The sequence below is a fragment of the Eubalaena glacialis genome, chromosome 15, assembly GCF_028564815.1.
Source record: "Eubalaena glacialis isolate mEubGla1 chromosome 15, mEubGla1.1.hap2.+ XY, whole genome shotgun sequence".
Classification (NCBI taxonomy): domain Eukaryota; kingdom Metazoa; phylum Chordata; class Mammalia; order Artiodactyla; family Balaenidae; genus Eubalaena; species Eubalaena glacialis.
Window position 1 is genome coordinate 18,531,488 of NC_083730.1, and position 14,741 is coordinate 18,546,228.

The following is a 14,741-nucleotide window of genomic DNA, read 5'->3' on the forward strand; positions in this document are numbered from 1 at the left end:
TCCACACTAAATGCCATTATGATTTCTGCCTTTCTTAAACTCTGAGTAGAACACTGTCTTATAATCGCTAAAGAGCTCATTTTACATAGTCAGAAAACTAATTTTTGTTTAGTCACTAATCATAATAATGTATCACCAATTTTTTTTCAGAAAACGTGGCAAAAATAAGAAATTCAGAAAACTTTGTTTAAAAGAAGAAAAGATTTATTGCAAAGTGGTTTGTGAGTAGTACGTACCACCTTACTCAAGGCTCTATTACGAACCCATCTGTGGCAACTCTTCATTCCCAGTGAATAAAGACAGTAGGGGTCTATATTCTCTGAGTCCTTCATTAAACTATTGATCCCTTTAGCATTATCCATAATGTTCCAGCAGCTCAGCACGTCAACTGGTGAAGTGCTGGTCTCTCACTCCTTTCAATAACTTGCGCACTTTATGGAGAGGAAGTCACAATGATTTATTTACCTGACACTTTCCAGTCCGGATGTCGTACAGGGCCACTGAACCATGGCGAGCTCCAACTGCTATTCTGTGATTCCGCTCATAATAGCTGACCATGTAGAACCTGGATTGAACATTTTAACAACAAAAAAACCGAAAAAACAGGTGAGATGACCTGCACATCAAAGTGGATAGCAGCACATTTCAAAGATTAAAGCCAGCTCTGATATATATTTTTAAATAACTATATGTATATCTGTAATTAATATATTGAGATTTTTCAAAAATGTTTCATTGTAGTAATTCTTAAAATCAACTGAAAGAAAAATGATGCAGAATACCGCTTAGGCCTGTTAATGATTATTTTCAATAGAAAACAACTTCTTATTTACAAACACCCTTGAATTTTGAAACAAGAGACAAGGGTCACATACAAAAAAGATTAAACATGAAAACTCAGTTTTGCTACAGTGACTATTCTGCAAATATTTCTATTTGAACAGAAATAGAAAAGATGAAAAGGCTTACATATTCAATCTAATTATGTTCTCATGGTTTATTACAGTATTAAGGAATGCAAAATACTTTCCAGCAGAACAATCATAAAAAAGCTACATAAATATTACGCTTAAATGTTCATATCAATAATTTAGAATGAAATCAGAAAGTTATCCACCAAAAAGTTATCTGGCAAATTCTCTAGTTTCCACATTTATCAGTTTATCTAAATGATAACTGTGACTATTGGTAGTATAAATAAGCATATTTGGTGATTTGGCATTGCATGAAAATAGGATTTAGGGAGGAGGCCTTGAAGGTCGTAAAAGGTTGATTTATTTTTATTTGTTTACTTTTCTAGATTAATTTTCATGACGATCAAGTATTCGAATTCCTGATCTATGCTTTGTTATGATTTAATGGCCATATGGCTAGAGCCTGGGAAGGTAAGAATAAAAATTATTAGAAGTGTAAATAAGGTATGATTTTATGTCCCCAAAGAGTTTTGAATATGCCTTCCCATTATCTAGTCCTATAGTCTCAGTGAGCGTTACCCAGATAAATAAGTGGCCTACCCTCAATATTTCTGAGGATATTACATCAATTCTACTACACATTCCTTGCCTTTTTTCTCTTTGATTCCCTGCTACTGATCTAAATTTTCTGCTATTATTTTTTTAAAAGACAGGATGGGGAGGCAAAACAAATGACAGAAAAGAAATATCATTTCTCTAATGCTTTCTTGAGATTGATATAGAGTAAAAAAACTAGTAGGGCATAGGACTCCATTTCTGAAATTCTGGTAAGACAGGCAGAGAGAGAGAGGGCGAGAGGGAGAGAAGATATTTGTGAGCATTTTGAAACCAGGGACAGTCTGACAAAGCCATTTTGGCATTAACAGACATTATGACATTCATACATATTTTATAAATCTGGAAAACAAGCTATTAAGTGTTTAAACTTTTTATTTGATACTTATTACCAAGTAATGGATTCAACAATACTTCTCTCCTATCCCTAAGCCTCACCCAATGACGCAACTTTTTTCCTCTTCAGTGGAAGATGAATGCTTCATTTCCAGTTGCATGAAAGGTACTACTTTAGGATGTCCCGCTGGTTTTTGCTGTGCTCAGGTATGGGATGTTCTGTTTGCATACAGGTTTGAGGGAAGGAAGGGGAGTGGAGGCTCCTGACACATATGAAGCTTCCCCACTATTAAGTCGTTAGTAAAAAGTTTCTTAAAAGCTTCTCTTGTCTAAAGCATCCTATTACTGCCCTCGGTAGAGAAGGCAGGAATCAGCAATCAGCATTCAAAATTTAATGTTTCCATACTCAAAAATAAAAGAGGTTTAGAAGAGTTTAAAAATGTTTACTATTTTGTTATTCAATAATGACAGTGGTCTAAGTATTGGGCATCACTATGTATCTATATGTATGCCTACGTCTACATCTACATCTAAACACACATAAGCCCACACAATTTAAATCCTATTAGAGTAACATGGAATATAATAGCTAACAAATGTTTTAACAAATATCTATACTGCACAGGTTAATATCCACAGGAAAATAACATTTCCGGAGGTATTTTGTTGTCCACTATTAAACTTTGCACAGACATAACAGTTGTATTGCCCAAATCCTTCTGCAAAACATGAATATAATTACCCTTCAAAATAATCCTCTTCAAAACAAACCATTGGTAAAATACATTTATGTTGACAAAATTTTACTTAGTTAAACTCGAATCTAAAAGTTTTGTTACACTGACCATTTTCTATGCTCTGGACATCAACCTTCTATATCATCCTTCTATATCATCTACAGACACCATTATTTATGGGAGAAAAAAAGATCAAATCTTTTCTTGGTATCAAATCTTTAGTCTGCCTGAAAGGACCATATATTACAGGTCTGCATTTTTCATTCTTTGCAATTTACTACTAGACTAATACTCCTAAAATATCTTAAAGAATTCTGGACAGTGAAGGTCTCATGGCATGTTTTTAATCTTTGGATTTCTTGTGAAGCTGTTTATTTCTTTAACAGTCTCTCTTTTAACAGAGGAAATCCAAGGTATGTATGCAGTCACTTCCCAAGTATCCACTCTGGGGACTGGCTGCAGTGAGCCTAACTCTTCTGAGGGTTTCCAGAGCCCACCATGCACCCAGACTACTCTTCTCCTGAAACCAGTTCTCCACTGGGGGGCTGTCAAGATTTAAGGATGGTGAGATACACATTACTTGACCCTACCCCAAAAAGTATATCAATGGATTGCAGAGCAGGATCCATCCTAGTTTTTAAGACTATTCTAGTCTTGACCTGATCTCACATGGGAGTCTTGAATTCCTCTAAAATTTGGGGGGAGGGCTCTCAGAGTAAGGGTTCATCTGTGCTGAGCCTTCTGGAAATGGTATCTCAGTCTCTAGTTCACTGCATTGATAACATGCACTTGGGCAGTATTTCTTGGGCAACAACCTGCCACGAATCTTTCTGTTATACTCAAGTTACAACAATGGTTCTCCTCTATTCGGCCCACAACAAGGAAACTGTTAAGTCAGAGGAAACATTACCACTCAAGTATATGAAAGACGCATAAAGTGGAATTGAATAACGTTGCAAAATGTATTTCTTGCTGGGGCTGCGGTGGCCATCATCCAAAAATTTTAAAGTCACTGATCTCCTTGCTTTCATTACTGTCCACGTGCAGCCAGAGTGCCCCTTTTCAGCCACAAATCAAATCACCTCTCCTGTGTGTTCACAACCGTCCTTCAAGACCCTACGTGATCTGGCCCTAACACCTCTCGGACTTCCTCTTCCCTTTGCTTGCTCTGCTCTGGTCATACTGATCTCCTTATGCTTTCGCGAATATTCCAAGAGTGTACCCACTTCGGAGCTTAACGTTTGCTATTCCCTCTGCTTGAAAATCTCATCTGCCCGGTATCTCCAGGGCTTGTGCCCTTGCTTCATTTAGGTCTCTGTCCCAAGGTTATCTTGATAAGGAAGGCCTTTATGGGCCATCCTATTTAATACAGCAGCCTTTCCTCCACTACTCTTGAGTCCAATATCCTATTTTTTCTTTATTGTACTTATCATCTCTTTGATATTAAACAATAATTTTTTGTTTATTGCTTGTTTCCCTCCATCAGAGACTTTATTTTTTGTTGAATGTATGAACACATAAACAGGGTCCAATCAAGCAGCATACAGCAGTACAAAGTTTAATGCTGTAAGAAGTCCAAATCACTATGCTTATCCTTCAGTGACTACTTTATAAACTAGGCTAAACATATCAATTTTAAAGACCACTGAATATTTCATAAGGTCTAAAATAATAATTGGTATAAACAACAAAGGAAATAAAAACTGTCTAAAAAAGTTAGGCAGAAATCAAGAAACAGAAAGCAGCCCCATGACCCTTCTGAAAAATGTATTTTCAATTGAGACAAACAATTGCAGATTTACAAAAAGGTATCTGTAAAGGCCCTTGAAGTCTGAGTACATTAGCATGAGACTGACAGTTGCATAATGGAAATTATTTAATTATGTCTTAGAGAGCTAGAAAAGATTATTTGGTCTGAAACTCAAGAAGGCAAATATAGTCTAAATAATGATACATACAATAAAGTATGTATTTTTGGTACAAATGTTCTGGGAATAAAATTATTCTAAGAATTTGCCAGGTATTTATATAGGCACACATAAATTTCACTGAACATGGTATCACACAAAACATAATTAAAAGAAATAATCACTTATCGATCATTACTAAATACTAGAATAGGTTATTATATTTCTCCAAAGCATATATGTGACATCAACTCCTCAGAAGTAGCACACAACAGGGTGCCCACCCATAACAGGGTGGTTTATGATGTGAAACACAAATGTGTATTGGGTCCACTCCGGGGCAGGATCCTGGAGCAAATCATGTTGCTTAAGAGTTTGCCAAGCACCCAATACCTAAGTCTAAACAACTTTGGTATTCTCTACTTATAGTCTCCCTTGAATTAATGACCTTTTTTATTTTTATTAAAAATGGCCCTCAAATAAGAGAAATTTGTGTGAAACTTAAAAGTCAATTTGGAAAAATATAGGAAGAGGAAACATGCAACTTTCAGCAGAGATATGATTTAGGAGAAAGACAGAAACCTGTAAAATCACTTTCTCAACTATGACTTTGATAAAATGCAATGATTTCAGGATGTTAATACTGTATATGGTGTCCTTGAGCATTAAAATACAACAAGGAACACTCTTCAACTAATCCAAAATTCATCTCCAGCTAAAATGAACCCATCTAAAATCTAAGGATGTAAGGAATAGAATGTATGAGCTATAAGTACGATTTATAACTAGTTACAAGTCACTAACTACTACTGAGGACAAACTGTGTATCAGGCACTGTCCTGAGAACTGGTATATGTATTTCCAGGAGTAGTTGAGGTATTAGGAGCAACTCTTATCTAGTTGCTTTTACAAATTCTTGATGTTGATTTAAAATGGTTCAAAAACTTTGGACTCTTTGTTTAAAAGGTATTAAGGCAATATGCACTTGTAAAAAACCACCACTAATATGTATGTAGTAAAAAGTAAGTCTTTCCTCCCATACTCCCTCCTTCACCAAGGGTTAATTACTATTAACAATTTGGTGGATCTTCCCAGCTTTTTCTAATGTTTATTACAAAAATAGTATCATATTACATCTATTATTCTAAAACTTCCTTTTCTTCCCTCAATAGTTCATGGAACGTCCTCCCACATCAGTATACATGAATCCACGTCATCCTTTCTCACACCTGCATTGTACCCCTGTGCATTTATATTCCATTATTTAACTCTTCCCTTTCTGACATTTAAGTTATATTATACATAGATCCTTGTATACGTAGGTGAGTATTTTTGTAGGATAGATTCCCCAAAGCAACATTCTGGATTAAAGCATACACACATTTTATTTTATTTATTTATTTTTAAAATTTTATTTATTTATTTATTTATCTATTGGCTGTGGTGGGTTTTCATTGCTGGGTGTGGGCTTCCTCTAGTTGCGGCAAGCAGGGGCTACTCTTCATTGTGGTGCGCGGGCTTCTTACTACGGTGGCTTGTCTTGTTGCGGAGCCAGGCTCTAGGAGCGTGGGCTTCAGTAGTTGTGGCTCACGGGGTCTAGAGTGCAGGCTCAGTAGTTGTAGCGCATGGGCTTAGTTGCTCCGTGGCATGTGGGATCTTCCCGGACCAGGGCTTGAACCCATGTCCCCTGCATTGGCAGGCGGATTCTTAACCACTGTGCCACCAGGGAAGTCCAAGCATACACACATTTTAAATTTTGATTACCTTCAATTCCCCGTAAAAGAGTGACCCCACTTGATCTTATCAAATTTTCTACTTTTTTCGCCAATACAAGGAAAAATTGCTATCACATTTTTGCTTTAGTTTGCATGAAATAACTTCTAGATCGGTTCATTTGATTGCACTCTGCAGGATATGCATGCAGATTTTTTATATTAATGAAAACAAAATTTATTTAAAATCTAATCAACACACTGCATCCCTTTATTCATCGTGCATACCAGATGAGGAGAGAGACTCCTCAATATCCATGATGTGCTCCCAATAACCCATGGACAAGATTTGAGCCCTAAACACAGGCAAAGCTGTTCTGCAGGAAAGAACGGTAGGCCTTCTGTAGTGGAGCAACGTGCAGTTTGACAACGAGAATGTACCAATGACAACACCCTTGTCCCCTTGTTGGCCAGGATGGGATGGGAAAGAGCTCTTCTGAGGGCCCCCATGTGAGGAGCCACGGCCTAAAAGATTCAGGAGTCGGTTCTCAGAGCACTGCTCAACAGCCCTCAGGGATGTCAGAGCTGCAATCAAGGGGGGCGCTTTGTAGAGGAGGAAACACCTTGCAGACATGTTTGTACACCTCCCCCGACAGAACTCCGGGTCTCCATGCTGCTAATATGTTTGAATGATTCAGAGACAGGAAAGTGGCTTTGGTGAAGGCATCAGCTCAAGGGGAGCTGTGTCAGTTTTGGGGGGTGTGAGCAGTGGAGGGTGGGGGAATATTTTCTAGAAGTGCTTCATTCCAGTGACGGGCACTAGTTCAAAAGACAAAATGTAAAGAGACCTCATTCTGGGATGGTGATGGACACTGGCAAATTCCACTTGAGTCACAACTTCCCACTCAGCATCTTGCACATTGTAAATCATCAATAGATGTCGCCTGAACAACATCACTAAGTATTTAATTGGTGAACTACTTTCCTTCTGAAAAAACTTGCTATAGGCATGCTGTAGCTGGGGTGTTAGAAGGAGAACTGGAAGCAGAGTTTCTGCAAGGAAAAATACCGTGCCTGTTGAGGGTGTATTGTATGATGGCTGAGAAACACGTCTCTTATCACCTGACTCTTCCACCTACTAATTGTGTGACCTTGAGCAAATTAGGTAACTTAGCTATGCCTCGGCTTCCTCATCCATAAAATGGGAACAATAATAGCACCTGATATAACTGTCATGAGGACTAAATGAGTTAATACATGTAAAGTTCTTAGAACCATTCCTGGCACATAATAAGTACTTACTATAGTAAGTACACACTTTAGTAGCTATAATAATTATCATCATCATCACCATTTGCATCTCTGAATATATACCACAGAAAGGATATAAAAGGTGTAGTTGTTTTGCTATCTTCCTAGGGCAAGTAAGTGCTAATAACATGCTAATAAATAAGGGAAATGAGTTCCTCCAAATATTTTAAACTTCCCTATTTCTTAAACACTTGTGATTTGCAGATACAACCTGATAATAACAAATTATCTCAGTTTCAGCTTAAAGTTGCTAATACAAATGATATAGACTTTGGTTTGAAACTCTTCTCTGTATCATTTCCAACAGTGTGAAAATTTAATATTCTTTCTGTTATACAGTGAAATGGAATACTTCCGGAAGCTTTAGAGATTTGTTTTTTCATCAAGAACTTTAATATTGAAAGACAGTCGTCTGTTGGGGAGTTTTTAGGAGTAGGGATATGGACTAAAATGGTTTTAGAAGGATTTCTACTCATGTGAGTATAGGAGTAACATCTATATTTATTATAAAAGGTATCCTATAAAATAGTAACTAATTTAAGAATTTTACTGGAAGTTAGGATAGACGCTGTTTTACATCCCATTATTGTTATCATCATCCAAGATAAGCACAAACCAAAGATTTGGAGGAGTTTTTTAAAAAAAATGAGCTCATGCACTGCTCTAAGTAGACAGTGTTCATTTTCTTACTGGATTTTAAGTGCCCATTTAGAATGAACAGAGCTGATTCAGCTTTTCACTTGAAAAGCAGAATCAATCAGTCTGTCTGCATAATAACAAAGTTTAAGGAAAGGTAAACTATGTCTGAAAATACAGATTTTTAACTCTTTGTCTGGATTTTTTTCCCCCATTCAGTTCAAAACTTTAAATACTTATTTTACTCTGAATTTTTTGTATCTTATCTATGTTATAGCTTTAATGTTTTCCCAATGATTTTTTAAATTTGAATTATTCTAATATAGTACATCCAATTTTAAAGGAATACACACTGTAAAAAAGAAACAGAGACTATAGAAAAATAAACAGTTAAGAAAGGAAAGTTATCCTTTACGACAAACCCCCTCCACCACCCCAGTTAACCATGAGAAACACTTTGGGGTGTGTCTTTCCAGATTTTTTCCCCTCTTCATATGTATACCTGCATGTACATGCCTGAATATCAATCCTTACATACAGTTTTCTGCTTCAAAAATGATTTTACTTTACATACTTTTCTGAAACTTTGCTAGTTTCTCATTAAATTTATCTTATACTGGCATCTTTCCACGTCAGTAGAAATGGATTGCCCTCAATCTTTTTAATGGCTGTATGCTATGCCACTGTGCCAGTATCTTTCAGTGGAAGAACTGTTGGTAAGCAATAATTACATCTAGAGGATGCTGGTGAATAAAAGTGTTTTAACATAAAGTACATTTTCTATGAAAATCATATTAAAAGGCCAATTGAGAGATAATCAGTTAAATCCAGGAAAACCATATAAAATACTTTAAATTTCAATGTCTATACTACAAAGACTTAGGTGATTTATCCATTCACAGTAAATTAGAGAAATTTACATCCTGAGTTCTTTAAAGTTAGTTTCCTCCTTACTCCTACTCCTGTCTTTTTAATACCTACTAAGAAGCCCAAGTAGCTGAGACATTAAATACATTGCTCGGGTCTATGATTGAGAATTTCTTCATTCTTGGCAGTGCAATATGCAATGGAAAAGAATACACACTATAATTTTTGCAAAGTGATAATTGATTCATTGGTCAGAGATTTATAATCGCATTTAATATGGTATTTCATTCAGTGACAGCCAATTTTGCATATGGAAATAGCTGAGGGTTTGCGGTCAGAGGATTTCTCTGACTGATAAACAACCACTCATCTTTTTTTTTTCTCTTTTTCTTTTTTATCATTTTTAAAACATTTTTATTGGAGTAGAGTTGATTTACAACGTTGTGTTAGTTTCTGCTGTACAGCAAAGTGAATCAGTTACACATATACATATATCCCCTCTTTTTTAGATTATTTTCCCATATGGGTCATTACAGCTAAAACATCACCAGTCCTCCTTTGAACTCCTGTGCACACCTGCCAGGTCCCTCCTTTGTGTTCCTCCCATCACAGCATCTGGGAATCTTCTCTGTGTCCTGGATACCCTTCTATCATAGTGTTGTGACGTTTCTCTGATTTACCACTCTGTCTCTGCCAAGCCAACTTTAAGGCCTTTGAGGGCGGGGATAGTCCCTGACTGACCGGATGGAGCTGAGCAGCCCACACTGGCCCAACCTAGCACAGTGCACAGAGGTGGAAATAAGTTTGGCCTTATTCAAGGAATAGAAAAAAGACTGATGTGCCCTGAGCATAGTGAATTGAGATTGGGACTTGAAGAATGCCTGACACATTTAATAGGATATCATCTGTAACGTAAGCCCGATGATACGCAGTTTTGCTGCCAGGTATTATGTATCATGGTACTGTGGGTAACACCAAACATCTAGGATTCTTTAAGGAGGCCCCCTTCTGGGGCCAGCAGCATTGCCATTTGAGGAGAGCCGGGAATCCCCAGAAAAGTGAAGAGTCCTTTAAAGTAAGTAGAATAAATTTCAGGATTTGTATTGAGCCTCAGAAAAACTAACCCCAGATCTTCCTGTCTACCCTACCTTCTCCCCAAGTACTGGATCCTAGGAAAGGTTATGACTTCAGGATATAGAGGATGCAGAAAACAGAAGAGTTTTCAGAAAGAAGAAGTAAGTTTCATATTTCAGTGCAACCAAAGGTTCCACTAAATCAGAGTTTCTCCACCAAGTGTGGTCTGCGGATGCCTTGGCAGCCTTATGCTCCTATTGGGAAGTGTGTGAGATCAAAACTATTTTTGTAAAACTCCTGAGATATCATATGAGCTTTTCATTGTGTTGAACTGGCACTGATGGTATACAGTGATGGGTAAAACTGCTGGTACTTCAGTCTGAATCAAGGCAGTGGCACCAAACTGTACTAGGCGTCATTATATTCTTCACTGCCATGCACTGGTAGTAAATAAAACAACTAAGTGTTTTCACTTAAGAATACCCTTGATGAAGCAGTAAAAATTATTAATTTTATTTAAATTTTGACCCTTGAGTACATGTTGTTTTATTATTCGGTGTGATAGAATGGGAAGTATACATAAAGCACTTCTAATGTCAACTGAAATGCGATTGGTGTCTCAGGGGAAAACGCTTGGAAGACTGAGGTGCAAGCTTAACTAGCTGTTTCTTCACTTTCACTGAAAGTATAACCAAAAGAGAAACTATGATTATTTGGACTTGGGTATTTGGCAGACATTTTCTTGAAAATGAACTGCTTTGTTCCTGTCCAGGAAAGCAACTGACAGAATTTGTTGCCAATGATAAAATTCAAGCTTTCAAGTAGAAATTTTGGAAAATAGAATCTGGCTTCCCAATACTCACTGACTTTTTTTTATGAGATCAGCAGCGATATTAGCAAATAAGAGGTTCTGATATTGTGGATTGCAATGTGACAGTATATGGAGAATTTACATATAATTCAGTAAGCAAGATTTTCCAAAGACAAGTGCATAATGTTATAAAATCATGCATGGGTGAAAGACACACTCAGAAAACCACTCAAAGACCCACCCAATGGATGGAATGTAACAGTATGAAAAGTTCATTAAAATTACAGATTCCACATTGCAGCTAACCTTTAAAAAACGACTACATGTTGAGTTTTGGTGAACTACCAAAGAAGATGCAAAATTATTTTAAAAGGCTATTGAAATATGACTCCCTTTTTCAACTATATATCTATGCGAGGCCAGGTTTTCACCATAAACTTCAACTAAAACAACATATGGCAACAGATTAAAGACATGTGCAGATATAAAAATCCATCTGTCTTCTATTAAGCCAGACATTAAAGAAATCTGCAAAAATGTTAAGCAATGCTACACTTCTCAGTAGTTTTTCTGTTTTGGCAAGTAGTTATTTTTCATAAAACTAAGTTTTAATATCGACATGAATTGAGTTTTTTATTATTAAATAAGTCCATAAATATTTTTTAAAAAATCTCAGTTTTAATTTCTAATATATTAAAAATCTATAGATACAACTTTTATAAACAAAAATTCTTCAGGGTCTTCAATTTTTAAGGGGTTCTGAGACCAAAAGTTTGAGAACCACTACATTCAAGATTGAAAAACATTTGGCAATCAAAAAGTTATTTGTAGGGACCTCCCTGGGGGTGCAGTTGTCAAGAATCCGCCTGCCAATGCAGGGGACACAGGTTCGATCCCTCATCCGGGAAGATCCCACATGCCGCGGAGCAACAAAGCCCGTGTGCCACAACTACTGAACCTGTGCTCTAGAGCCCGCAAGCCACAACTACTGAGCCCACATGCCACAACTACTGAAGCCTGCGCTCCTAGAGCCCGTGCTCCACAACAAGAGAAGCCACCCCAATGAGAAGCCTGCACGTCGCAACAAAGAGGAGCCCCCGCTTGCAGCAACGAAGACCCAATGCAGCCAAAAAAAAAAAAAGTTGTTTGTAACCAGGGGGAGAGAGAGAGATTAGCAAAATAGTGGGGGAAAGACCAGATGACAGTAGATCAAAGGGGCAGGAGAGGTGACAAAATGGACAGAGCGCAGGCTCTTCTTCCTGGGGAAGGAGAGATGAGAGGCTGGACAGTGGAGAGAGGAGACGCAGAGGGAAGAAAGGGTTTCAAATGAGAGATAATAGCACATGTTTCCAGACAGAGGAAGAGAAGTTGAGGATAAAAGTGAGAGAAGAGGGGACCTCCCTGGTGGTCCAGTGATTGAAACTTCACCTTCCAATGCAGGGGGTGTGGGTTTGATCTCTGGTCAGGGAGCTAAGATCTCACATGCCTCATGGCCAAAAAACCAAAACATAAAACAGAAGCAATACTGTAACAAATTCAATAAGGACTTGAAGAAAAAATGGTCCACATCAAAAAAAATCTTTAAAAAAAACCGAGAGAAGGGTTATCTAAGGAGCAAGGTCCAAGAGGAGTTGAGAGAGGATGGGAAAGGAAGGATGAAGTAAGGAAGAGGCCTGGGCCTGGAACTCAACAACAGCCATCTCATCCTCTGCTGAGATGGAGCAACTGTGTCACGCGGGTACCTGTGCAGCAGGTGCACACCCCGCCCTGCAGAATACAGAGCAGGTGTGAGATCCATTCAGTCAAACTGGGCTTCACTTTCATCTCATCGCCAGCACAAGAATGCTCGTAAGTTTGTCTGTTTGTCAAATGAAGGCTAGAGGTGGGTAATTTATAACGTGAGCTCCTTTGCAGATTCCAAATTCTACAACTTGTAATTCTATAAAAATAATGCAGCAAGGTCACCGCGTAAGTGAAATAACTGGTTCCATTTATTATGACGAAATTAAGGACTAAACACATGAAGCAGCATAGCTGGTATCATTATTCAACCACAGTTATTGAGTGCCTATATTGAGTGTTCAGATTTTCTAAGCTAAAAACTGGGACAGAGCTCAACAAAGGATTTCTTCTGAATCTATGAATTTATTTGACAAGTCTTTAATAGGCATAAAATCAAATCACTCAGTTATATATCAAATAAATTGCCTCCACTTAAAAGAATAAAAATGCATGATAAAAGGATCTATGTGAGAATTCTGGGGTATATGGCTTTTGGCCAGATGAAGCCCTCTACCACTTGCTATGGGGAACAATAAAAGAAATGGATGCAAAAACCCCTTTCTTCAAGCTACTCATAATGTGCATAATTGAGGAGGTGTAAGTGACTAAAAATCACATGTAGAGGCGTATCTAATCTTTGCTATGAAAAAATCCTAAAACCTCTTACTCTCCAAATATAATCATATTTTCCCATCAACTTACAATTTTATTAAAAAATCTCTAATCCTTTATTTGTTATGTATTATCTCACTACTAGCCCTCAAGAACATAATAAAATTGCCTTAAATTTAAAAATTATATTTTAATTTCATTATATTTCCAGAGGTACTTTATCTTCCTTTCTAACTGAGCTTTGATAGTCAGTAGTTTATGAGAGCTTAAATTTTTCTATTCTGAGATTAGTAAAGAATATTTTTTGTACAGCAGAAATTAACACAACATTGTAAATCAACTATACTTCAATTTTAGAACACTTTTGCAAAATGAATAACAAACCCTTAAAGTATTCATTTCAGAACAAGTATATATCATACTTGTGTGTGTGCTATACTGCTTTTCTCTTAGTTTAGTAACACCTGTGCATTTCTACACTTTTATATTTTGTGCTACTGCATCAAATATAGTAGTGTAAAATGAGACAGTGTTTATATGGTGACCAAAAGAGAAATAATTAATCAAACTGAGTCAAGCATGGCATGCTCCATGCTGATTGGTCTGTATATGAGGGTCTTCACAAGGATATTCAAGTTCAGTAACACAGCAACTGATAACTAAATTTTAACAATGAATTCTGAGGAAACTTCAGTGATGTTTACCCTTCCAAATCTCGAAAAAAGTTAGTTCTACTTTCTTAGTGTCTAGGATATTTTTAACTGAGGATGCTGTATTATTTATAGTCTCGGCAATTAAATGTAAATGACTCAGAACCCTCTGTACTTCTGCCTCTAACGATAATCATCTAGAGAGCTGGATGATGCCTTTTGGAAGATCACCTAGGACAGCGGTCCCCAACCTTTTTAGTACCAGGGACCAGTTTCTTGGAAGACAATTTTTCTATGGACCGGGGGCGGGGGTGGGGGGTGGGGAAGGATGGTTTTGGGATGATTCAAGCACATTGATTTTTTTTTAACATCTTTATTGGAGTATAATTGCTTTACAATGTTGTGTTAATTTCTGCTGTATAACAAAGTGAATCAGCTATACGTATGTATACATATAACCCCATATCCCCTCCCTCTTGCGTCTCCCTCCCACCCTCCCTATCCCACCGCTCTAGGTGGTCAAAAAGCACCGAGCTGATCTCCTTGTGCTATGAAGCGCATTGATTTATTATGGTGTCTCTGAAGTCAAACCTCTCTGCTAATGATAATCTGTATTTGCAGCCGCTCCCCAGTGCTAGCATCACTGCCTCAGCTCCACCTCAGATCATCAGGCATTAGATTCTCATAAAGGAGTGCGCAACCTAGATCCCAGACATGTGCAGTTCACAGTAGGGTTCATGCTCCTATGAGAATCTAATGGCACCGCTGATCTAACAG

At 37.4% G+C, this 14,741-nt stretch overlaps 1 protein-coding gene across 4 annotated transcripts in view; it reads right to left on the bottom strand.

Annotated features, from left to right (window-relative positions):
• The window catches only part of WDR7 (WD repeat domain 7), a 370,109-nt gene that overhangs the window by 72,757 nt on the left and 282,611 nt on the right, over window positions 1–14,741 (bottom strand). For all 4 annotated transcript variants that reach the window (XM_061169470.1, XM_061169471.1, XM_061169468.1 and 1 more), the window contains one exon: window positions 466–565. In XM_061169470.1, coding sequence (XP_061025453.1) covers window positions 466–565 — 100 coding nt within the window. The remainder of the gene's footprint in view (window positions 1–465; window positions 566–14,741) is intronic.